Source organism: Periplaneta americana, chromosome 5 (genome assembly GCF_040183065.1).
Source record: "Periplaneta americana isolate PAMFEO1 chromosome 5, P.americana_PAMFEO1_priV1, whole genome shotgun sequence".
NCBI lineage: Eukaryota > Metazoa > Arthropoda > Insecta > Blattodea > Blattidae > Periplaneta > Periplaneta americana.
In genome coordinates, this window is record NC_091121.1 from 155,434,598 (window position 1) to 155,461,947 (window position 27,350).

Sequence of the window (27,350 nt, forward strand, 5' to 3'; positions counted from 1 at the left end):
GTTATTTGCCGGAAATTAGAAGAAAATAAACCTATAAATTCAATTAGGCGTATTAAATCTGTTACATCAGTGAATCATTTTATTCTTTATGATTCATGATGTTAGCTGTATTGTTGCTATGGTAATAATTGTAGTTAATTGAAAACAATAACGAGCCTGAAAGTTGTCGCCATTTTTTTTTGTGGATGGAAAGTCGTGAAATTATGGAGAATTTTTCTGATGTAGAGGATATTGAACTAGTAGCTAATAGCGCCACTATAGTGTTGTTGCCGGAAAAGTCTCGAAAGTTATATGAAGCAACATACAAACATTTTAAAGAATGTGTATTTAAGAAAAATGTAAAAGATATTACAGAAAAAGTTTTTTTGGCTATACTTTTTTGAAAAATTTGTTACAAAATGCTTCATAACATGTTGCTAAGTAAAATAACATAGCAACGTGTTTTCCATTTTATTTAACAATAAAGACTAACTTTTGCAGTACAAAAGTGTCAAATAATGGCCTACTTTTGCAAGGAAAGTAGATAAAAAGACTTTAATGTGCGGGAGGGAGAGGCAGTTCAATTGCCGCTATGGTTAATAGTAATATTTGTTTCAGGACTAAGATATATTCATACATATATCAATCCCCTAACTGCTCATTTTGCAATTCCAATCAAGAAATGGATTCGGAACACCTCGAAATCTGTGCTTCAGTGGCTGACCATGACAATATCTTTGAAAAATATTGGAGTGCGAGAGGTCAAATGACTTTTTTTGTCAAACGCCTGGCATTAGAAAACAACATACATACATACATACAGAGAATTCCTATGCAGACCAGTCCCAGGTAGTAGTGTTCCGTCGACTTAATGACAATAGTAAGGAGCACCCATTCTAAGGAAGCTAGTTAAAGGGTTGAGTGGGACCCATCTGCATAGGGCAGCATGCACTGACTTATCCATATGCCGTTGTACGATCATTTGTCACCCACCAACAGATTTTGTTAGGTATAGGTTGGAGTGGGACTGGTCTTCATAGGAACACTCTGTACATATATATTTCATGTCACTCTCCAGTGAAGCATAGATTGACAATGAATCTCCTCCATCTCAAACAATTAACAGCCAACACTTTAATCTTCTTTCACTCCTTTTCCACTTCAACTGTTTCTCTCTCCATTGTTCTCTTCCATGTCATTCTTGGCTTCCTGGTACATATGAATTCCTTTTAATTAAAATCAATGTCACTGTACTAACAAATTTACTTTTATTTATCACTCTCATTATTTAGTTCATTTACATTTTCATGTACTACATTAGCTGTGTTTACGGAGAAAAAGAAACATTTCAATTTCCATACTTTTTTTTTCTTCATATGTGACATGATTAGTGATGAGAAATACCTGCAAATGCATATTTATATCGGAGCTGCATATTTTAAACTGGGTAATTACAAGCTTCGTGTTTAATTATGATTGACGGATGGTTGTTTGTGCATATATGTGCATATTTTGGACGTTTGTGCATATTTCGACATTAAGAGCAAATTTTAATGCATATTTTTTTATCTTTTTATAGCTAAAAACTGTTTTCTAGCTTTCTGGACTTTTAGTAAATATTTACTTTAGCTGAGGGCTTGTTTTCTCGACAAAATTTATTCAGAACACCTCGATTTGATTTGGAGAATATGTACACTCTGGTCAAAAGTTTTCGATCAGCTATGAAAACAACTAGGCCTATATACTTTATTTCAATGTACAAACACAACGGAAAAACTAAATAGACCAACAAAATAACTATTTTCTCTCTCTAGCATTATGATATGATAAAATATTCAAAATGAGATCCCTATTTTAACGACAAATCCATTGTTGTGACAGGTGATCGAAAACTTTTGACCGGTAATGTACAAACTACCAACATTAAGCAGAAAGCAATAATTTTCATTTTAACTAGTTAATTAGTACTTATGACTTTAATGTGTGCATTTTTAGGCAGGCTTCCGTTTACGATATAGTTGCAAGGGGATTACTGAAGTTGGTGTGTTTGTTTTGATGTTCCTCATACAGAAGGTGTTGTGATGTATTAATGAGTTTACCTCGTGTAAATTAAAAAAAAATGTTTTCTGTTCAATTTCATATCCCGTAAAGTCAAATCATGGAGTTCTGGATAAATTTTGTCGAGAAAACGTGTTGTCAGTTAAAGTAAAGAATGATGGCCTGAAGAAGATGAGGGAAATTAGCAAAGTGCTTCAAGGAGACAATGGTAATGTAAACATTAATTCTATCGTATTATCAGAATTATAAATTTTGTGCCCTCACTTCATGTGATGTAAAATAACTTTTTCTACACAAAAGTTTATTTTTGCGAACAGGAAAAACAAGCTGGATCCTGAAAACATGGAAAAGATTTTTGTGTCACAAAATGTTATAGTCATGAAAGAAAATGAATTGTTTCCATGGCTGACTATAGGATACTAAGCTCTCAGATATTTAGTCTTTTCCTTTTATTGGCAACTCTTTACAATTACTGATGAACGTTACTGAACAATATCAATGTGTTAATATTATAATTTTGATGGTGAATTACCTGATTGACTAGTTTCGACGTGATTTGCGTCATCCTCTGAAACGTAGTGGGTTCCAGTTTTATCTTCTGGTTTCTTGTTGTGGTGGGATGTGTTCATGATTATCTCAAAAAGGGTGTATGTTTTGAAATTCAGTTGAGTGTTCGGATGTGTTGTTTGTAAATTGAATTGATATAATTAGATATTTCAGCCGAACATGGGACAACAATTTCAAGTATTAACAAAGGTACTGATTCATATTTTCATTTCTAGTAACACATAAAATGAAATTTGTATATAGGAGGTAATGTGAAGGTAGGAAACGAGTTGATTTATCATATTCTTACGAAATCAAACTTAGTTAAGTTTCATTACATGATCAAGAAAATTCAGGAGTTCTATATTTGTTTGTTTCTAATATGTGGCACTAAAGCCCGTGAAGGGCCCAGATCAACCAACCGGCTGCTGGCCTCACGCCCACATGCCGAAGCAAAGGTAGACAATCATCGTATCGTATGGTTAGCACGATGATCCTCCCCCAGCTGTTATAGCTGGCTTTTGCAACCAGATTTCACTACCTATCGTAGCTCCCCAAGTGCATCATGATACTGGGTGGGCACTGATCCCATACACTGGCCGAAATTTCATGAGAAAATTTCTTCCCGCATGAGGCCTCGAACCAGTGCACATTCCGTAATGCAAGTCCTAGGCAGGATGCCTTAGACCACGACGCCACTGCGTGGGACATTTGTTTGTTTCATCACTTTTCAAAAACTGTGGCTAACAAGAAAGACAGGCTATTGTGCAATTCGGAATCACATGATTATCTTGGTCTAGTCATGGCCATCATGACAATCGCCTAATATAAATACATGTTCAAAGTTCTAAATAAAATAAAGAAATTGCTGTAATAAACTCATGTTAAACGTGCATTTATATATAAACTTATTCAATATTGGCCATGTTATGACTAAGAATGTGACGCACCGTAGCCTTTCTCATCAGCCACATTGAAGCTCACTGTCTTAAGATTGACAGATTTGTTCAAAATTAATGTTGAAGTACTGTAACCATGACTATAAAAAAAAAACAACTGTAATTATTAGACATTTTAGTACTATATATTTAGTTACATATTTTGAAGATTTTTCTTACATAATTAATGTGATATTACATACAAATCTGTGCTTCAGTTAACACACAGACATATGCTGCTATCTATTTATATAAAGGTATAAGTTTCTGCATTTTAAGAAAATTTCAGATGCCTTAAAAATATACACAGTATTCCTTCTGTCTGATGCTCTTTGGATTTATGTGCTAATAAAAATATTATATATACAAACGTCAAGATTCAAACCAAATTAGTATGAAGATATCTTTATAAAGATTTATCCTCATAACAAAATTCAAATATGATAATGGAGAAACATGAACAGAACAGAGCGTATAAGAATCAGTTATAATCAGGGCCAAGATTTATATGCACAAAATTTGAAATATTCATAATAAAACAATAAATATATGCAAAATCCAATTTTTTTTATAGGGTTTACTAGATTCCTAAAAACAAAATGTGAATGATGTATCACGTAGGTACATACAGAGTGTCCGTAAGTTATCTGTACACCTTCAACACTTAATTAAAAAATAACCAAACAAGATACTATTCATCCGAGTGGTTTTGTTACAGGGTCATCGAAACGGAAAATCACGTGACACTTAACAGGGCCTTTTTTTTAAGTTATTTAAATAGTTGCACAGTATTACTTAGAAGTCCAATTCTGAATAGTAAATGTTTTTCGGAAATAGTTAAAGATAGTCCAGCCACAAGCCTTCACACACAGGCAATGTTTTTGCACGATTTTCAACTGGCCAGTAGAAATATGGATTTGTATATGAATCCTGGTCCTAGTTATAATATTTACATTTCAATTCATATCATTAATCAACTGATCAAGTTGTCCATTAACCATTTTTATAAAACTTATTTTTAATATAATTTCTTCAGAAAAATATCTTTATATATTATTAATGCCAATACACATCTTTTTCTAGGAAAATCAATTAATAATTTACTTAGAAGTGAACTTCAATTTAGTTATAAATGTTATAAAATTATAAATATTCATATTAAAGTGAAATATCGATGATGGAAATTCAGCGGTTTCTTCATAATACAGCTCCATTATTGTGGAATTTGTACCAGTAGTGCATACTGTTCTTTCTGCTGCTGGACATGACGATTGCGATGTCGCTTCATATCACCAGCTTGTGTGAATCGTTTACCACAGAGATCACATTCAAATGGTTTTTCACCTGTATGCACACGCATATGTTGGGCAATGAATGACTTACGAGCAAACCTCTTGCCACATACTCCACATGCGTGTTTCCTGTCACCTGTGTGGGTCAGGTGATGTTGCAAGAGATTCGGTCGGGAACGAAACTCACGTCCACACCATTCACATATGTATGGCTTAGCACCTGTGTGAATGCGTTCATGATCCTGAAGGCTAAGTTTTGTTGATATACGTTTTCCACAAAAGCGACAAATCCATTTCATTGGTTTCTTGCCACTTATATCTTCTGCAACTGTATCGCCAACACTGTGTGCATGTTCTATGTGCGACATTAAATCCTTTAAGCGCTCAAATTTTGCCTCACAGTGGTTGCATTTATGTTCCCAAAGATTCTGAGGCTTATGAAGTTTCCGATGCTTCAGCTGAAAAAAAAAAAAAAAAAAAAAACAGAATAATTAACAAAGACTATTATTACACTTTTACTAAGCCATACTACTTTTGACCAATAGAACAGTATGAAAGGATGTAGCACAATTATTTTCTCTCTTTATACAGCGTGAGTATAAATGACTTCCCTGATTATGAAAATTATTTGTGGACAAATGATTGAACGTAGAAAAATTTTATATATAGCAGTATATGGAGAAACTCTCCAAGTTTTTAAACATACCTTATAGGTGCTACCTTGTGACCCTGCAGACATCAAGCCAATAGTTAAATTCGCCCCACACACGGCTAAGTGTATCCATATTGACTGCAACGAGGGCGCTGATGATGCGGGCGCATATCTCTGGCAGATTTTCCGGTAATGGAGGTACAAAAACAGAGTCTTTAACATAACCCCACAGGTAGAAGTCACACGGTGTTAAGTCAGGGGGACGTGGAGGCCAGGACAAGAATTGCATGTCGTCTCTCCTCATGCGACCAATCCATCTGTTTGGCAATCGGTCATTCAGGAATGTCCGGACTTTGTTGTGGAAGTGAGATGGAGCGCCATTTTGTTGATATACGAAATCAACACTATCACTCTCCAGCTGTGGCATCAGCCACTCTTCTAACATGTCCTGACACGGTGGGTTCGAGGAAAAAGAAAGGGCCGTACACCTTGGACTTGGAAAGTGCAACGACAAAGACGACATGCATCTCTTGTCCTGGCCTCCACGTTCCCCTGACTTAACACCGTGTGACTTCTACCTGTGGGTGTATGTTAAAGACTCTGTTTTTGTACCTCCATTACAGGAAAATCTGCAAGAGCTACGAACCCGCATCATCAATGCCATTGCTGCAATTGATATGGATACACTTAGCCGTGTGTGGGACGAATTGGACTACCAGCTTGATGTCTGCAGGGTCACAAGGGAAGCCCATATCGAGCACCTATAAGGTATGTTTAAAAACTTGGAGAGTTTCTCCATATATATTCGTATATTTAACAAATTTTTTAATTCAATCGTTTGTTCACAAATAATTTTCGTAATCGGGGAAGTCATTTATACTCACTCTGTAGATCTCTTGGATATGGAACAACAAGTTTTGATGGAGAAATCATTGCAATAAGTGAAAGTCTCAGGAATCTTCTATGCCACTTCAATAAATTTAAGAATGCAGTTATATTGTCAGACTTCAAAGCAGCTATTCTATCAATAGTCTCTAAACACACACCTTCATCTCAAACAACAGAAATAACTAAAATGCTCTCTCAATTAATATCACTCAATAAAAGAATTGTATTCCAATGGATACCATCCCATTGTGGAATCCTGGGAAACGAGAATGCAGATGCTTTAGCAAAAAAGGGCAGCACTGCTACTTACAGACCTGTTACTAAATCTGCGTATTACTCTGTGAAAAGATTTATTAAATCTACATACTTAGACTTCAACAAAAAAAAAATTTGATAACACAATCTCAAGGGAAAAAATGGAACTCTCTGCATCATAATCCACAGTTAATTCCCGATTTACCACGAAAATCGTCTGTAGCTGCATTTAGATTGGCAACAGGCCATGATTGTTTGGCCAAACACCTGCATAGAATTGGAATATATCAATCCCCTAACTGCCCATTGTGTAACTCAAACCAAAAAATGGATTCAGAACACCTCAAAATCTGTGCTTCAGTGGCTGGCCATGATAATATCTTTGAAAAATATTGGAGTGCAAGAGGTCAAATGACTTTATTGTCAAACGCCTGGCATTAGAAAACAACAACAACAATTATTTTCCAAAGAAGTTTAACTGGGTCTATAAACAGAACATATAGAGCAAGTCTGATTGGAGAATCATTATTTGACCACAAAAAAATTGCCAATCAAATCTGACAACAGTTTGATTGGCGATTAAATCTAGATTGTTGTTTGCGCAACAAGAATGTAACTGATTACCAATCAAATTCCAGTTAATTGTAGATCAGAGTTCGATCATAAATGATTAACGTTTCTTTAGCTTGACATATGAACACTGCTGGAATCCATTCATTACTATACAACTTACCATATTAGCAAATCTGTTGTATGTACGTCCACATAAATCACACATATGAGGTTTTATGCCTGCATGTAGTTGCATATGGTCCTTCAATGCATGCGCATCTCTGAATGGACGCTGACATGTCTGGCACTTGAAACGGTCCCAGAATTCTGGATCATGTATCTATAAAGTTGAAATGTTAGCAATTCATTAATGATGTAACATAAAACCAACAATTTGTAACAGTTTTGGACAATGAAAATGTAATACCATTTTTTAAAACACATATTAATCACATTCACTGTCAAAGGGACCCAAAATTAAAATAACTGTAACAAAAATGAACACTTAAAAATTTAAACTAGAAGATGGAGGGCTCTAAAAATATGCATGTATGACCAATCTCAACATAGTGTCATATCATAAATATTTTGCAGTCGTCATATAGAAGTATTCTATAAAAATGCAGTGTATTCTTAGAAACAATTGAAATAAACTATGCTTTTAAAAAATAGAATTTCTTGTTATTTTCTAAATATGATGAATGAAAGCTGATAGTCCAATAAGATCACAACAATGTCATTTAATATATCATTATCTTATTATTAAATTAAAGGTTAAATGTTTTAAATTCATGAATAAGCACAGAACCCTACTGCTCTTCATCGATCAGTCAGAGAGGCTAGCTGTTTGTAACAATCCCCACAGTAGGTTTTCACATGACAATGAAGAGAGATCCACTCTTCGAAACATTGTGTTACTATTTTGAAAAATTAGCAATGGAAAAAGTCCAAACAGCTCAACCATTGAAAAAAATATAGAATTCAATAGATATTGACTCACTATATCACTGAGGGGTTTCATATTATTTTAATGCCATAAATCCTTGGTGATAGTGATGATGGATGATAATCTGGTTGCTTAGTTGTCAAATGGACGTATGAAAATTGTCTAGCTTTTGTCACTGTCAATACAGTTCTATATGTGGCTTACCAGAAATCGATCTAATGTCATCAGAATATGGAAAACAGAAGCACCATATTCTTGCCACATAATTTCCATCCTGAACTAAATATTTTCGTATCCTGCTGCACCAAGAGCATTAGGCATGTAATCTGAATGCAGTTCCGAAAAAATGGATATGCAATAAAATTGAATATAATTCATTGATTAAAGTTCTCGTTAACACTTTGTTAAAAACATAAAATTTACTCTGTCACACGTTAAAAGTGTTAAAATTGTTTAAAAAGATATTTACCTTTCGGCAGACGGCCCGTTTCGACGCTATTTGTCGTCTTCAGTGTCTCCTGAACCACTGCTGATTTTGGCTCTGCGATGTGCAGTTGTCGATGGTAGGGGTGGGGGTGTGTTGTTCCTATGGTGGGGGTTGGCTGTCTGTATGCTATGACGTATTATGATGTCAAACAATGTGTGCGTATTGAACTGTAGTTGCGTATTAAGTATGTAATGTGGGTGTGCTATTGTATTCTTATATATTTCGTATTGTTCTAGGATATTTAACTGTAAACTTTTTGGTGTGATGTGTAAAATTTCCATATCTGTTTCTGTATTATTGTAGTCATGATTATTGTCGATAATGTGATCTGCATAATTTGATGTAATGTAAGGTTTGGTTATAGCATACAGACAGCCAACCCCCACCATAGGAACAACACACCCCCACCCCTACCATCGACAACTGCACATCGCAGAGCCAAAATCAGCAGTGGTTCAAGAGACACTGAAGACGACGACAAATAGCGTCGAAACGGGCCGTCTGCCGAAAGGTAAATACCTTTTTAAACAATTTTAACACTTTTAACGTGTGACAAGAGCAAATTTTATGAATATAATTAGCCACGTTTTGCACTGAACACACAATTATTGTGTCACTATAAACTGCAGCACAAGCCATAGCAGATATATATATATATATATATATATATATATATATATATATATATATATATATATATATACACGTATACATAAAGGTTGAACTGTAAGTAATGTCATTAATTTCAGGGAGTTATTCTTTGAGATATTTCAGACAAAAAAAGTTTAATACAATTTTGTTCGTTTTTGCTTCCTTTTCGAGATGAAAATTGTTTTACATGAAACATTTTATAACGTGTTTTGGGAAAGCCATTGATTTAATCCCCAATATGCTCGGTCACTTTAAGAGAGCAGTGTATAATCACAATAAAGAATTTAATAATAATAATAATAATAATAATAATAATAATAATAATAATACTTACTTACTGGCTTTTAAGGAACCCGGACGTTCATTGCCGCCCTCACATAAGCCCACCATTGGTCCCTATCCTGAGCAAGATTAATCCAGTCTCTATCATCATATCCCACCTCCCTCAAATCCATTTTAATATTATCCTCCCATCTACGTCTCGGCCTTCCCAAAGGTCTTTTTCCCTCCGGACTCCCAACTAACACACTATATGCATTTCTGGATTCGTCCATACGTGTTACATGTCCTGCCCATCTCAAACGTCTGTGGATTTAATGTTCCTAATTATGTCAGGTGAAGAATACAATGCGTGCAGTTCTGTGTTGTGTAACTTTCTCCATTCTCCTGTAACTTCATCCCTCTTAGCCCCAAATATTTTCCTAAGCACCTTATTCTCAAACACCCTTAACCTATGTTCCTCTCTCAAAGTGAGAGTCCAAGTTTCACAACCATAAAGAACAACTGGTAATATAACTGTTTTATAAATTCTAACTTTCAGATTTTTTGACAGCAGACTGGATGATAAAAGCTTCTCAACCGAATAATAACAGGCATTTCCCATATTTATTCTGTGTTTAATTTCCTCCAGAATATCATTTATATTAATAATAATAATAATAATAATAATAATAATAATAATAATAGTAGTAGTAGTAGTAGTAGTAGTAGTAGTAATACAATATAATTTTATAATAAGAAAGAATTCTAGTTTTTTTCCTTTAAATGTGCAGAAATCTGATCTGAACAAATATAACATTGTAAAATTCTTTTCCACAACAAAAAGTTACATTTGTTCGGATAAAATTTCTGCACATTTAAAGGACAAAACTAAATTCTTTCAATAATTTCATCATCATCATTATCCAAACAAGTATGAGGCACAAGGCCAGTGAGTCATTCTCAGTCCACTTTTTTAGATCTCTTCCTTTGGGAACAGTATTGAAGTATGGCTTTTGGAAGTCTATTCCATTTCATTCGTTGGACATGGTTTTTTCATTGCAGTTGGTACTTTTTTATAAATAATAATTTATCATAATACACTGCTCTCTTAAAATGGCTGAGCATATGACCATATTGGGAATTAAATCAATGACTTTCCCAAAATATACTATGATATGTTTCATATAATACAAAATTATAACAATTTTTTTTATCTCAAAAAGGAAGCAAAAACTAGAAAAATTGTATTAAAGATTTTGTTTGAAATATATCAAAGAATAACCCCCTGAAAGTAATGACACTACTTACAGTTCACTCTGTATATAGCTTCAGCAGTTGCCTCCTTTTTGCAACGAAACGATTGGCAGCTCAGCTCCAATTCCACTGTAACTTACTACCAAATGCTCGGAATCACACCACTCTTGCACTAAAAGATTGGGCATATTTTTTAAAGTATAAAAGAAGTAGAACATTAATTTCACCAAAAAGTGGAGTTACTCCCTTTTCGCAGGGAGCCCTTCAGTTATTGTAAAATCATGGTGACAGTTGTACCATTTGCAGAGGTATCAGAATCTGTAGGTATGGGTAGTTTTTTGCTTCTGGAAATTATTCCTAGGTCCACTGAACCAAATCAACAAGTAATGTACGGTATGGGCAATTGTTACAACTATCGTTAATCATAATATTCATAGACAGAACACAGTGATAGTGTGTCAGGGAAAAGATTACCTCCAGAAACCATGTCACAACACTGTACTTAATTGCCTCACATCCCTCGCATCTGACAAGATTCAGTCCATAATCAATCTTATTTCTAAGATTAACTAATTATTTCATTAAATATTTCTATATTTATGCACAAAAAGTTAAATACCAACTCACATATCTATGTCTCTTGTATAATGTCTCATTTGTAAACACCTTTTGACACGTGACACACTTCATTGTGGTCTGTCTTTCGTGTGTCTTCTTGTGAACTTGGAGACTGTTGAAGTTATCGAACTTCTGTCCACAGTCACACTTGTATTCCTTCTGTTCTTGCTTGTGAACCTGTATAATAAAGTGAGATTAGTCTTACGACAATGAAAAATGGGAGCACAAAACTGGAAAGGTAACAAATTAATTTGCAGTGTAATTTATATAAAACAAATAAATAAATAAATAAATAATACAATTAATTCATTTTATAGTAATAAAATAGACAAAGCGAGTAAAAATGATATGATTTATGACTTTTTTACAAAGATGCGATTAGCAATAGCAAAATGCAACTTATAGTTTTTAATATCACTCACAGTGGCAGTTCCTCGGGGGAGGGAAGGGAGGAACGTCCTCCTCACATTTTCTTCTATTGAAAGTAAATATCAAATAAAATATGTGCTTTAAAATTCGAGGAAGATTCGATAATTTTTAAGTTCACAGCCATAAGAAAAACTCAGTTGATCGAGTTTTAAACAATGCTGCTCATGTGCTGTAGAAAACTGTGAGAAAGATGCGAGATTGTCTGTGTGGAGGAAAGGCACTCCATTCCTCTACTGCAGTTAACACACATAGACAACAGCGCACTAGCGGCCAGAGAAAGAAGCAGAGTTTTAAAGCAAGTAAATGGACGGAGAGGGAGGAGATCCTCCTCTGAATCAGTCATGGATGGGAAATAGAAACTGACTGGTCGTGCAGCAAGCTCGCTACCACTGCCACCTAACGAAGTTGCATTCAACCGGACTATAACACATCTAGGAGGAGACACAACAAAAACAGTTTTAACGCAACGCTATGAAAGACACCATGTAAACTTTTTTTTAATTATAAATCAAAAATATTATTCATTGCACTTTATATAGGCTACTATTCATGGTCTGAAACTTTCGTGGATATTTGAAAGTTAAAGTCAGGTTTATGTAAAACAAAGAGGAAGTAGTTCTACGTAGTTGGCCCCTGAAATTCACTTCCATTCATTGTTTACTAGACAGGGCAACAGCCAAGTTGTCAGTTTTGTACAAATATATTTGCAACTGAAAGTAGGTACTCCAAACTACATCATTTTTAACATAAAAAATTAATCGGTCACAGGCAGCTTTGAGCAATAATGATAGTATGACTTTACAAGAACTAACATTCTTCAAAAGCATGTGATACTGAACTTGTAAAATGTACATGTGGCAACACAGACCACGTGGGTGGGTGCAGTGTTCTCGCTTTCCTCACATTATTTCCCATTCCCATTTCCATTTCCGTAAAACGGTTCCGGTTACGAGTTAGTAGCTAGTCTCTTCCAACACGTGTGATGCTGTAGTGTGCTCGAAAAATGCTACGAGGTTGTGAATTTCCTTGTAATTGTTAATTTGCGCAATTATTCAACAATGAATGGAAGTGAAAACATAATATATTTTGGACAATTTAGGAAACTGGAGTTTACAAGAACAGATTATTGCTATACAGAAGGGAAGGCCAACCCCAAAACTACCTGGTCTTACATGTATACATGTAGGTTAATTTGTAGCATGTTTCATTTAAGAAGGTGTCATTTCGTGCTGTTAACTTCTTTCCTCCTCTTAAGAAATATGCAGAAGCCGCCACTGATCACTCAATAAAAGAATTGTATTTCAATGGATACCATCCCATTGTGGAATCCTGGGAAACGAGAATGTGGATGCTTCAGCAAAGAAGGGCAGCACTGCTACTTACAGACCTGTTATTAAATCTACGTATTACTCTGCGAAAAGATTTATTAAATCTACATACTTAATTTGACAAAAAAAAAACAAAATTTGATAACACAATCTCAAGGGAAAAAAATGGAACTCTCTGCATCATAATCCACAGTTAATTCCCGATTTACCACGAAAATCGTCTGTAGCTGCATTTAGATTAGCAACAGGCCATGATTGTTTGGCCAAACACCTGCATAGAATTGAAATATATCAGTCCCCTAACTGCCCATTGTGCAACTCAAACCAAGAAATGGATTCGGAACACCTCAAAATCTGTGCTTCAGTGGCTGGTCATGATAGTATCTTTGAAAAATATTGGAGTGCAAGAGGTCAAATGACTTTATTGTCAAATGCCTGGCATTAGAAAACAATAACAACAGTTTTTAAATTAGATCTCAATTCCAGAATATGCGTGCGCTACTTTTGGTAGTTATTGCTACAGCATGTATGTTACAAGATGGTGAAGGCTAGAAGAGTACTTTCAGCATTTTGAAGTGTCATAGTATGAAGTGTGCTATTTCTGTGCAGTGAGTATTTGGGAGTATGAAAAGGATTCTCCAACTGTGAAATCCATTTGTAAGTAATTCAAGAAATATCAAGAGACTGGTGCAACTGTAGAGAGAAGAGTCCCAGTCAATCACATTCGAGTGATGAAACAGTTGATTATGTGCGTGTATCTAATGCTCTGGATTTAACAATGAAGTCATCATCCTTCTTGCTTCCCAATATTTTGATGGAAGGTCCACAAATGTCCTAAGAGTATCACAATTAGCCAGGTGCTCCATGTCCATGTCCTCTTCTCTGGTGCACAGTAAGCATTTAGGTGAATTCAGTACTCCAATACGATGGAGGTGTTTACTGAGGCAATCATGACCAGTAATCAATCTACAGTAAACATGGCCATGGCAGATTTTCGAGGTAGATCAGGAATTAGTTTTGGATCTTTGAATGATTCTTTCCATTTTGAATTTTGATGTTTTGCCTGTTCGCTGTGACTTATTCTTTTTATGACTCGCTTTATTGATTCATATGGGAACTTGAAATTTGTTTTTAAGTTGATATAAGTTCCTTTCTTTGCTAACAGTTGATTATCTCAGGCAGCATTTTCTTTGAACCCTAAGGAAGTCTACACAACAATGTGGCAATGTACTACAAAAAAACAATGTAACAAATTTTGCGGAAACTCCTTACACATCATCCATATAATTTACAATTTCTGTAGATTATTACACCAAATGATAAACAGCAGCGCATTTCTTGCTCAGACATAATGATCTACATTGAAAAGGCTGAAACATTCCTGTGGACAATGTGTTTCAGTGATGAAGTCATATTTCATTTGTCAGAAAAAGTGTATGGGGGTTCTGAAAGCTCACACAATTCTACTGAACAATAAGTGAAGGACCTAGAAGGTAAATGTGTTCTGTGCCTTGACAGGAGATAATGTTTGTAGATATTTCATTTCTATTGAAAAAAACAGTAACCAGAATTTTCACAACTTCTGAAAGAAAAACCCAAAGGTACCTTCCAGCAAAGCTTCTTTCAATAGGGACTTGAGTCAAAAGATTCAGTGTTATAGGTTTACACAATTCTATCCCAAATTGACAGAGGACCAGACAAAAAAAAACCAGTGGCCTGTTTCGTCTCCAAAGACACGACACTCTGCAGTGTCTCTGATGCTCGAATCAGAAGAAAAAATAAATATCAGATCCTATACTTGAGAAAGATGTAGAACTGAAATAACAGGGACATACAAGAAATCAAGAGGCAGACTTAGTATTCACTCTATGCAAGTTAAATTAATATTCATTCTATATTAATGAAGAACTGTCTTCCGAACGTGGGAGGAGTGATAGTAGGAGGAAGAAGAATAAAGTGCATAAGATCTGATGATGATATGACCTTGTTAGCAGAAGAGGAGATGATACTAAGGGATATGCTACTGGAACTAAATGACAGCTGTGAGCAGTATGCGATGAAGATAAATGCAAATATGACAAAGACCATGATCATAGGAAGAAAAATAAAGAAGGTAAACTTGCGAATTCTAAATGAGACCGTAGAGCAAGTGAACAACTTCAAATACTTTGGGTGTATTATAAGCAGTAACATGAGCTGCTGCCAGAAGTCAAAAGGAGGATAGCAATGGCAAAGGAAGCTTTTAACAGAAAAAGGAGCTTCTGTGGACCTATGGAAAAAGAACTAAGGAATAGACTAGTGAAGTGCTTTGTATGAAGTGTGGCATTGTATGGGGCAGAAACATGGACATTACAACGAAATGAAGAGAAGCGAATAGGCGCACTTGAAATGTGGATATGAAGAGAATGGAACATGTGAAGTGGACGGAGAATAAGAAATGAAGCTGTGTTGGAAAGAGTAGATGAAGAAAGAATGATGCTGAAACTGACCAGGAAGAGGAAAAGGAATTGGTTGGGTCACTGGCTGAGAAGAAACTGCCTACTGAAGGATGCACTGGAAGGAACAGTGAACAGAAGAAGAGTTCAGGGCAGAAGAAGATAGGCATCAGAAGATAGACGACATTAAGATATATGGATCATATGTGGATACTAAGAGCAAGGCAGAAAATAGAAAAAATTGGAGAATGCTGGGTTTGCAGTGGAAGACTAAAGGCTGGTTCACAATAAACCGGGAACGAGAACCAGAATGAAAACGAGAAGCAGAGGACGTGAATATGAAATTTTTTTATTCACAATAAACCGAGAACGTAGACGACTATGCATATCGATATGCATGTCAATAATGATATGTAAAGTCGATATTACGCATTCTGATGTTATTTGTGTATAATTGACCAATGGCGTTCTCTCATGAGTACAAGGCAGCCAACATAAACACAGGTTAACCAACTTCGAAATTTCAACTGAAACATTTCATTAGGTACGGTACTATAAATATGCCAATGCATCTTTATTATCACAACCTATTTTAAGTCTACCATAACGTAAAATAATTAGAGAAGAAACATTTGTAATAGAACAAAAATGAACACAACAGTAATTATTGAATTGAAGCATGAATATGTAGTGTGTAATACAACCAATACAGTAATAAAATCTGATTCACTTACGATCGGTGTTCAAAGATGCAGCTATTGAAAGCCACGTATTCTCCTTCATTTTCTCATCTTTGTACAAGGCGTGCCGCTTATCGTAAACGTGAGGATTTTCCTCAACACTCAATATTAGAATCTCATCAAATAAAACTTGCTCCATGATGCACAGCACAGAACAAAATAATGCATAGGTTATGTCACGGTCTTCTTGCTACAAAATATACGACGACAAAATAGCTTTTAGATGGCAATAGAATGAATCTACTGGGCTATGATTGGAAACATGAACGCCAAAGTTGAAACTTGGCCAACTCTCCGTTCCCGATCCCGGGCTCCGGTAAGCTTTTCGTTAATTGTGAATGCTCACATTTAAATGTACACATTTTCGTTTTCGTTCTGATTCTCGTTTCTGGTTTATTGTGAACAAGCCTTTACCCTTGGGCAGAACACTATGAATGTGGACTTCTAAACTAAATTAACTTTAATAACCTAAAACTTTAACAACCTAGTCCAAGCCTACGAAACTATCTTTCTTCCAAAAATTATGTAGGCCTAAGGAAAAATTAAATAGCCTACCTTCATGTGGAGTTGGTAGCTGTATTCACGCAAAAAAGTCCGATCACAAAAATTACATGTATACTGCTTGTTTCCACAATGCCGACGATGATAATTGAAAAGAATGCGTTCCAAAAATGTCTTTCTACAAACTTCACACGTGTATCTTTTATCTTTGGTATTTCGTACATGACTCTTCTTATGTACAGAGAGTTCATAGAATGAATTGCACTTAAGACCACATCTAATGCACACTAATGATCGTGGCACGTGAATTAGATAATGATCCTTCAATTTTGTCTCATTATTAAAATTTCTATCACACAGCTCACAATAGAACTCTAATAAATGTCCATTTTCTTTCATAACGTTATTTGCATGAATTTGACTTTCATCAAGATGAGCTTCAGGTTCTTCAAGCCATTCTTCCTCTATCCTTTCATCACAAGAATTTTCGTCTGTCTCTTTCTTTTCCCAACATCGTTCACAGCACACAGGTTCTTCTCCATGTACCGTTGCTTTGTGAAGAACCAGATCTTGAGACTGCTCAAAATTATCATCACAACGAACACACTGCCATTTGTGTTTCTGAAGATGCTGACTTACAACGTGATTGTCAAACTCGTCCATATCAGTGAACGTCACATTGCAAAGATCACACATTGCAGGTCCATAAATAGTCAATGATGGTACATCTAATGGCATTGAATGATCAATGTCAGAACCCTCCTGATTATTTTCAATTACTTCTTTACTATCAATAACATTCATCCCTTTACTTGTATCATTACAATCTCCTAACTCTTCTGTTTTTGCTGTCTTTGTTTCGTTCAGAATTGCATCATGCCCCTGCACACTGCAGGAAGCAGCTGCCATTGCTGGAGAGGCTTCTTCTTTCGACTCGTAATTACTTCCCACATCTACTGATAACACAACTTCACATTTTGATACAGGTGAAAACCTGAAAGAAGAAAAAGATTAATGTTAAGTTGATTACCACTTCATACAAATAATATAAAGTAAGCAACATGAAGCCAACACAACAATTTGTTGGTTTACTTCTAAAATCTCATAAAAGAATTTGAGGAAATTGTACAGAATAGCAAAATTAACTTCTTATTCTTCTTTATCACACCTAATAACCTAATAACTCTTATGCATTTGTTATTTATAAAATATAACAACATTTGTAGACTTACGATATGTTATCAGCAGACACATTTTGAAAATACAATGTTTTCTGAGAAAAGGTTCCAATATTTAGAGAGAAGATAGTATGCATCAAACACGAAATAAAAATTCTACTGGGTGAACAGTATAGAGCAGAACAGGTTTCAGGTTTTGCATGCATATTACTTAGAATCTCAAGAAACAGAAAACGATTGTCCAATTTCTTTATTCAAGAGGAGGAAATTATGCGAAGAAAATAAAACTCTAGTCTTAAAAATCTTGGGACTGGAAAGGGGTGAATTACGTGAGAAAATACAGTATGATAAAAAAGGTAATACATTTATGTATGGATTTTACGGTGATGGGTTGTTAGCCCTTCGCCCAACTCCAAAGCTGAAGGCTGTCCATGACGGAATCCACATAGGCCAATTTCTATCTGATCCTCTTCCAATTCACTGAGGGCTAAAGCAAGGAAATGCACTATCACCTTAACTTTTTAACTTCGTCTAGAATATGCCATTAGGAAAGTTCAGGATAACAGAGAGGTTTTGGAATTGAATGGGCTACATCAAGTTCTTGTCTATGCAGATGACGTGAATATGTTAGGAGAAAATTCACAAACGATTACGGAAAACATGGAAATTTTACTTGAAGCAAGTAAAGTGATAGATTTTGAAGTGAACCCTGAAAAGACAAAGTATATGATTATGTCTCATGACCAGAATATTGTACGAAATTGAAATATAAAAATTGGAGATTTATCCTTTGAAGAGGTGGAAAAATTCAAATATCTTAGAGCAATGGTAACAAATATAAATGACACTTGGGAAGAAATTAAACGCAGAATAAATATTGGAAATGCGTGTTATTATTCGGCTGAGAAGTTTTTGTCATCTAGTCTGCTGTCAAAAAATCTGAAAGTTAGCATTTATAAAACAGTTATATTACCGGTTGTCCTGTATGGTTGTGAAACTTGGACTCTCACTGTGAGAGAGGAACAGAGATTAAGGGTCTTTGAGAATAAGGTGCTTAGGAAAATATCTGGGGCTAATAGGGATGAAGTTACAGGAGAATGGAGAAAGTTACACAATGCAGAACTGCACGCATTGTATTCTTCACCTGACATAATTAGGAACATTAAATCCAGACATTTGAGATGGGCAGTGCATGTAGCATGTATGGGTGAATCCAGAAATGCATATAGAGTGTTAGTCGGGAGACGTAGATGGGAGAATAATATTAAAATGGATTTGAGGGAGATGGAATATGATGACAGAGACTGGATTAATCTTGCACAGGATAGGGACCGATGGCAGGCTTATGTGAGAGCAGGAATGAACCTCCAGGTTCCTTAAAAGCCATTTGTAAGTAAGTAAATACATTTATGTAAAAAAAATTAAAAGTTGTGTTACTTTAAATGTGCGTGCACATACACACATATCCACGCAGAAACACAATTGCACAAACACAGTCCCTCGCCCTTTTATAATTTCATTATGTTTCAACATACAATTCTTTTAAGTGTACAACAGAACCCTTTTACTTACTCCTCATTGCTGTTTGATGTCTCCACCTTTAATTCAGTTGTTTCATCTTCTTCCTTAACATGCATTCTGGTCGTATCCATACCACAAAATGTCTGAAAAGTAAATACGAAAGAAACCTTTAAACAGGTGTGTATTGTAAAACCATAAATCACAGGTAATGGGTACTATCAAAAATAATTTTCTGAAGTCAAATATTAGTAAAGTAACTTAAAAAAAAAACTTTAAAAAGAAGGGGGGAGGGGGAATTGAATAATTTTGTACCAATTAAGGATGAAACCAATTTCATATTTTCGGATAGTGTCTTATACAGAGTGAACTGTAAATAAGGTCATTAATTTCAAGGAATTATTTTTTACTGTAAGTACTTTCTTCAGGCAATAAGAAATAGTTTCCTCCCACTTTATTTTTTTAAAGTAGTAACGATAAACTTACATACAAGAATTTAATTTTCCAAACCGTTTTTAAAAGCGTGTTTACATTTCTCGTCTCACCTGTCCCTCGCACACACAAACTGTTCAGGGTACCTGTGCCCATGTATATCTGCCTCTCTCCAGGCAATAGCCTTATAGCATTATCGGAGTGTATTACATTTCAAAATTTCTCTACAGTATAAAAACTTACTTTTGTGCAGATCAAATTTCTGTATATTTAAAGGACAAAACTAAAATTCTTTCAATCATTTATTATCATAATACAACAACAACAACAACAACAACAATAATAATAATAATAATAATAATAATAATAATAATAATAATAATAATAATCCGTGGCGCTACAGCCCATGAAGGGCCAAGACCTATCAGCCGCCTGCTGGCCTCATGGCCCATGCCGAAGCAGAGGTGGACGATCATCCAACCAGAATGGAGGTATCGTGTGGTTAGCACGATGAGCCCCCTAGCCATTATAGCTGGTTTGCGTAACTGGATTTCGCTACCTATTGTAGCTCCCCAAGTGCATCACGATGCTGAGCGGGCATCAGTCCCATACACTGGTCGAAATTTCACGAGAAAATTTCTTCCCCCATGAGGACTCGAACCAGCACACATTCCATAACGCGAGTCCTAGGCAGGATACCTTAGACCATGACGCCATGGCGCGGGACTCATAATACAATGTTCTCTTAAATTGACAGAGCATATTGGGAATTAATTCAATAGCTTTCCGAAAATATATTATGAAATATTTCATATAAAATAATTTTTTTTTCAAGAAGGAATAAAATTAACGACATTTACGGTTCACCCTGTGCATGACACACACACACACACACACACACACACACACACACACACACACACACACACACACACACACACACACACACACACACACACACACACACACACACACACACACACACACACACACACACACACACACACACACACACACACACACACACACACACACACACACACACACACACACACACACACACACACACACACACACACACACACACACACACACACACACACACACACACACACACACACACACACACACACACACACACACACACACACACACACACACACACACACACACACACACACACACACACACACACACACACACACACACACACACACACACACACACACACACACACACACACACACACACACACACACACACACACACACACACACACACACACACACACACACACACACACACACACACACACACACACACACACACACACACACACACACACACACACACACACACACACACACACACACACACACACACACACACACACACACACACACACACACACACACACACACACACACACACACACACACACACACACACACACACACACACACACACACACACACACACACACACACACACACACACACACACACACACACACACACACACACACACACACACACACACACACACACACACACACACACACACACACACACACACACACACACACACACACACACACACACACACACACACACACACACACACACACACACACACACACACACACACACACACACACACACACACACACACACACACACACACACACACACACACACACACACACACACACACACACACACACACACACACACACACACACACACACACACACACACACACACACACACACACACACACACACACACACACACACACACACACACACACACACACACACACACACACACACACACACACACACACACACACACACACACACACACACACACACACACACACACACACACACACACACACACACACACACACACACACACACACACACACACACACACACACACACACACACACACACACACACACACACACACACACACACACACACACACACACACACACACACACACACACACACACACACACACACACACACACACACACACACACACACACACACACACACACACACACACACACACACACACACACACACACACACACACACACACACACACACACACACACACACACACACACACACACACACACACACACACACACACACACACACACACACACACACACACACACACACACACACACACACACACACACACACACACACACACACACACACACACACACACACACACACACACACACACACACACACACACACACACACACACACACACACACACACACACACACACACACACACACACACACACACACACACACACACACACACACACACACACACACACACACACACACACACACACACACACACACACACACACACACACACACACACACACACACACACACACACACACACACACACACACACACACACACACACACACACACACACACACACACACACACACACACACACACACACACACACACACACACACACACACACACACACACACACACACACACACACACACACACACACACACACACACACACACACACACACACACACACACACACACACACACACACACACACACACACACACACACACACACACACACACACACACACACACACACACACACACACACACACACACACACACACACACACACACACACACACACACACACACACACACACACACACACACACACACACACACACACACACACACACACACACACACACACACACACACACACACACACACACACACACACACACACACACACACACACACACATAATCAAAATACCTCTAACGTGGAATCTTCTGTTAAATGGAATCTAGCCTTCAGTTTTGCTTCAGAATTAAGTGCAGTGATCACCAATTCATAACTCGTATTCAGCTTCATCAAACATTGCACGCATATATTCTGTGGTAATGTATCTGATGGAAGTACCTGAAAGTAATTCTTAAATTATTATCTAATTTAAACAATTCTTCGAGAAAACTTAACTTTCCACTGACACACAAAGTACAGTAGATTCTGTACGAGAAGGGCACGTGTGTTTTTTGATGAAAAAATTGCCTAAAAAGCATGATTTTTAGTAGCATGAGGTTTAAAATATGGAGTTTATACAATATAAAGATATTTTTATACTACTTTCTAGAATAGATTGAAAAATTGGGAGAGTGATGATATAATATACAGTAATCCATGTCACTTAGCTAACCCATAATTTAATCCACTGGTTAGTCTTCGGCATCTAGTCACTTAGCTATCTTCTCATCTAACCCACTCTAAGCATGTCATAGTCCTTGCCACCTGTCACTTATTGCTTAAATTATGAATTCAGGGAAACGAAAAAGAATACAGTAGGCCTACCAGTCCCTTAATTTATCTAATAATAATAATAATAATAATAATAATAATAATAATAATAATAATAATAATAATAATAATAATAATAACAATAAATAGGTGAAAAGAGTATGCTACAGTGCAATGTAAAATGCAGTAAGTTAGTCATTATTTCCGAAAATGTATGGTGTATGAATTGAAGTACAAGATAGTGCCTCAGTTTATATGTAGGCCTACTACATTTTTATATCAAGAATGACAACCATTTATTTTAATATAATAGAGACACAGAAGTTGAGAAATAGTATCCATTATCCATAAAATACTGTATGACGCATTTAATAAGCCAAATGCTCCAAATGTCAATGTAATTTAAATGTTCTGCTACGAATCTCTAGAACCGGGAAGCGGAATTCTCGTCACTGGAACTCTCGTCATTGTACCACCTAAGTTAGTCACTGCAATTTTGTCACCCAGGGTTTTGGTCACTTCGACTTTTTGATCACCAGTACACATTTTCTTAAAAATGATAATTGATTTGGAAAAGTAAAATATCCATAGGTACACTGTATAAAATTCTATGTGATTACTGTTTCAAAATTGCCATAATGCATAAAATGTTACATGATTTATGTTTCAAAACTGCCACCAAAATTGTGTCTGATGACTCACTGATCATCAATATCTTCCAATTCATTTAAATGTCGGGGCTCAGGTGACAAATTTTGTCTTCGTACTTTTCGGACAGTTCTCTTCATGGTTTCTTCCTTTGGCAGGTTAATGTTTGTTTCACTCGAAACATTTCTTGCGTGACACTGAATAATGACTGCAGGTGATGCATCCGCTGTTCATGCAGTTTCTTTAATTGCCTCCATGGTTTCAATGGAGTGAATCCTTCCCCAGTTAGGACCATGACTTGGATGTTCAGAAGGGCCTTCAATTACAGATGTTTTATCTGTAGTTAGGGTTATTGTAGCATTGCATCTTCTGCACTGATCATATCTCCAAACAAAACCGGAATCTCGGACTTTATGCCTGGCATACATATATCCTTGATGTATTAGTTTCACAAAGCCCCTAATACTTTGAGTGAATCAAAATTCCCCTTCGTGATGTTCCATCAATGAAATAAATTTGATAATAACTAAAATAAGTAAGAACGTCACCTTACACCTAAAATTGTTTTGTCAAATACTGCTAACTTATGTGTAACCACGGAAACAACCTTAAAATTACATTTAAATCTCATTAAATTTTTCCAATGAAACATTAATAAATTATTAAATCTAATCAGTGACGAGAACATCGGTGACTAAAACGTAATCGGTGGCCAAAATACCGGTCACTAAAATGTAATCGGTGACAAGGAGGTATAATGACATCTCCGATGACGAGAATTCCTAGACCCTCTAGACCCGAACACCGCTCCTAGCGGCAGAATTGACATTATACAGGAAGCACTTGAGAGCTATATTTGAAGTGCTCTTGTATTATTACATAAGCAACACTCTTAACAATGTGCAGTTCCCTCCTAAATCTGAATGCATCACCTGGTGATAAAAATTTTAAATATCTTAATTAATAAGGTCTACCATCACTGTGCCTAATATTGTATAAATTACAAAATATAAATACTAACGTCTTAAAGAACTGACATAATAGTCCACACTTGTGGAGTAACGGTTAGCGCGTCTGGCCATGAAACCAGCTGGCCCGGGTTCGATTCCCAGTCGGGGCAAGTTACTTGGTTGAGGTTTTCTCCAGGGTTTTCTCTCAACCCAATATGAGCAAATGCTGGGTAACTTTCGGTGCTGGACCCCGGGCTCATTTCACCGGCATTATCACCTTCATCTCATTCAGACGCTAAATAACCTAAGATGTTGATAAAACGTCGTAAAATAACCTACTTAAAAAAAAACGACATAATACATTACATCATGCAGTCTACAACATGTATCATAATGTCAAATAATAAATGTCTTTTATATTTTCATACATACAATGATAGGCAAACAACGTCCAATTTTCTCAGCCACATCCCATAGTTCACCTTCCTGGCTATAAATGGAAAACAAGTTTCCAGACCCTGTAGTTGCACAAATACGGCAGAAATCGCTCATTTCTGTCTCAGGAGGTGCAATGGTGAAAACACTTTTAGAAGAGTCCATGCAATCAGTAGCCATTCTTGAAAAGCTTTCAATATCGCCGTAAATTCCTAAAATTGGAAAGAAAAATTTTAATTCACGAGAAGAGTCGCATATTATATTCATTCAGTCATTTCAATGTCAATATTAGAAAATAGAGGTTAATTAAACCCAGCAATTTACATATATTATTTTATATAATACAAAGAAACCAGGCTTACCCTTTTGAATTTAAAATCTTTAACCAATTCCAATTTGTGGAAATATAACGTTCATGTTGCACATTTCAAATCTGTGGTTATTAATTTAGATCTATATTAGTCTACTTGAATTATTGCACCGAATTAACAACTTGAAGACTGACAAATTGGTAAAGCCTACGTCTGTCCAAAATAGAAATAGCTTCAGATAAAATACACAGCTATGAAAAATTAATTAATTTCGACAGTAATTACTTCAAATTACTAGCAACTCTAGTAAAAAAAACTAACATAAATTTCAAAACAAAACCTCCCATTTCAAGCTATGAGATCTGTGTAGTTCTATGCCAAAGAGATTGTAAAATTGAGGCCACATTTCTATAATTATTTCTAAATTTAAGAATGAAAATACATCACCTAAAACTCCGTAATTGTTAACATTACAACTTAATGTAAATGTTATGCAACAGAATGATTTACAAATACTTATTAAATTCTGCCGTAACTCATCATATGCTCTTCAGCACTATGTCCTCCATGTTAATCAACGATGAACGTAAAACCTTTGAAATATTCCAAAGATTATATAATTACTATCAAAATACCAATGAATTAAAACATAAATTATATTAGATCGGAATAGAAAGGTTTGTAGTACTTATAATTGGATTTACACACTTACGAAAATTATCACCTAATTTCACATTGCCTGTTCCTCTTACCTTCTGGCCATAATCTCATAATTCGATATATAATTATTTTTCAATTGTTGGTATGAAAAAAGTTTCGATCTTTTTAAAATTTGGTTTGATAGGAAAAAATACTGGAATTCGTAAAAAAAAATGTCTGAATTACATAAAATTAAAGTGGAAAGATTAGTATGACTGCTTTGGCGCTTCCTATTCTCGGCGTATGTGGAAAAGATGGAGAACTATCAAAATATCGACAACAGCTTACCGATTTTCATTCTGTTTTCGTGGAATTTACTTTCATGATTCCCTTAATGCCTGTATTTGTTCAATTAAAAACTAGGATATTGCTATTGCGTTAACACAGTGGCGCTACAGTTAGGGCGTGGCAGTAAGTTGTAGAGTGTTGGGATGCGCAAAGAGGGGAAAGTGTTGATGCTATGGCTGGGAGACGACGTATTGTTTTTATTCACACCAATAATGAATGGAATTTCCCACTCCTGTCATTTCCAACAGTCTCTGTTGCCTTAATTGTGATGTTGTCTCCCTATGAAGATAATTTGATCAGTGCATTGTGTGTGACTCTTGCTACTGCTCGCACAACATTGACAACAATGTAGCAACGCTGCACTAATACGGACACTGCAGCGCGCACGCGGGAACTATAAACTCCTCTCTACACCATACTACAGTCTACTATATACAATCGCGAAGCTTGAGGTGATTTTTTGCAAATCTCGTGATAAAGTGCTCCAAGCGGTTAGCAACTAGAAACAATAGACTGTCCACGGTCGACTTTGGACTGTGTCGTATTTCCATCGAGTGCTAGCTCGTTGCGTATTTCACATTGATGCTTGTGAAATGTTCGTTATTGGTTGTAATGAAAATGTTAATGGCTAAAATACAATAATTGGAACAATAATATTTTACTAGAGACGTAGAAAAATTAAGTATGTTTTAATGAAATTTATTGATCACGTTT

The 27,350-nt window shown here is 36.1% G+C and overlaps 1 protein-coding gene across 3 annotated transcripts; it reads right to left on the reverse strand.

Annotated features, from left to right (window-relative positions):
- Positions 1-509: 509 nt before the first annotated feature.
- On the reverse strand, positions 510-26,225 carry LOC138700234 (oocyte zinc finger protein XlCOF6-like). Of its 3 annotated transcripts, none has more exons than XM_069826706.1 (8): positions 26,097-26,225; positions 25,336-25,550; positions 22,787-22,933; positions 19,561-19,652; positions 16,865-17,804; positions 11,387-11,554; positions 7,342-7,500; positions 511-5,271 (listed from the first exon to the last, which is right to left on the reverse strand). In XM_069826706.1, the coding sequence occupies exons 2-8, from the start codon at positions 25,516-25,518 to the stop codon at positions 4,735-4,737; spliced, it is 2,226 nt and encodes a 741-aa protein (XP_069682807.1). In that variant the 5' UTR covers positions 25,519-25,550; positions 26,097-26,225; the 3' UTR covers positions 511-4,734. The 3 variants fall into 3 exon arrangements, with proteins under 3 accessions (XP_069682809.1, XP_069682807.1, XP_069682808.1); XM_069826707.1 differs by lacking the exon at positions 26,097-26,225 and adding an exon at positions 25,701-26,018; XM_069826708.1 differs by lacking the exons at positions 25,336-25,550; positions 26,097-26,225 and adding an exon at positions 24,975-25,251 and having other exon boundaries at positions 510-5,271.
- Between the last annotated feature and the right edge of the window lie 1,125 nt (positions 26,226-27,350).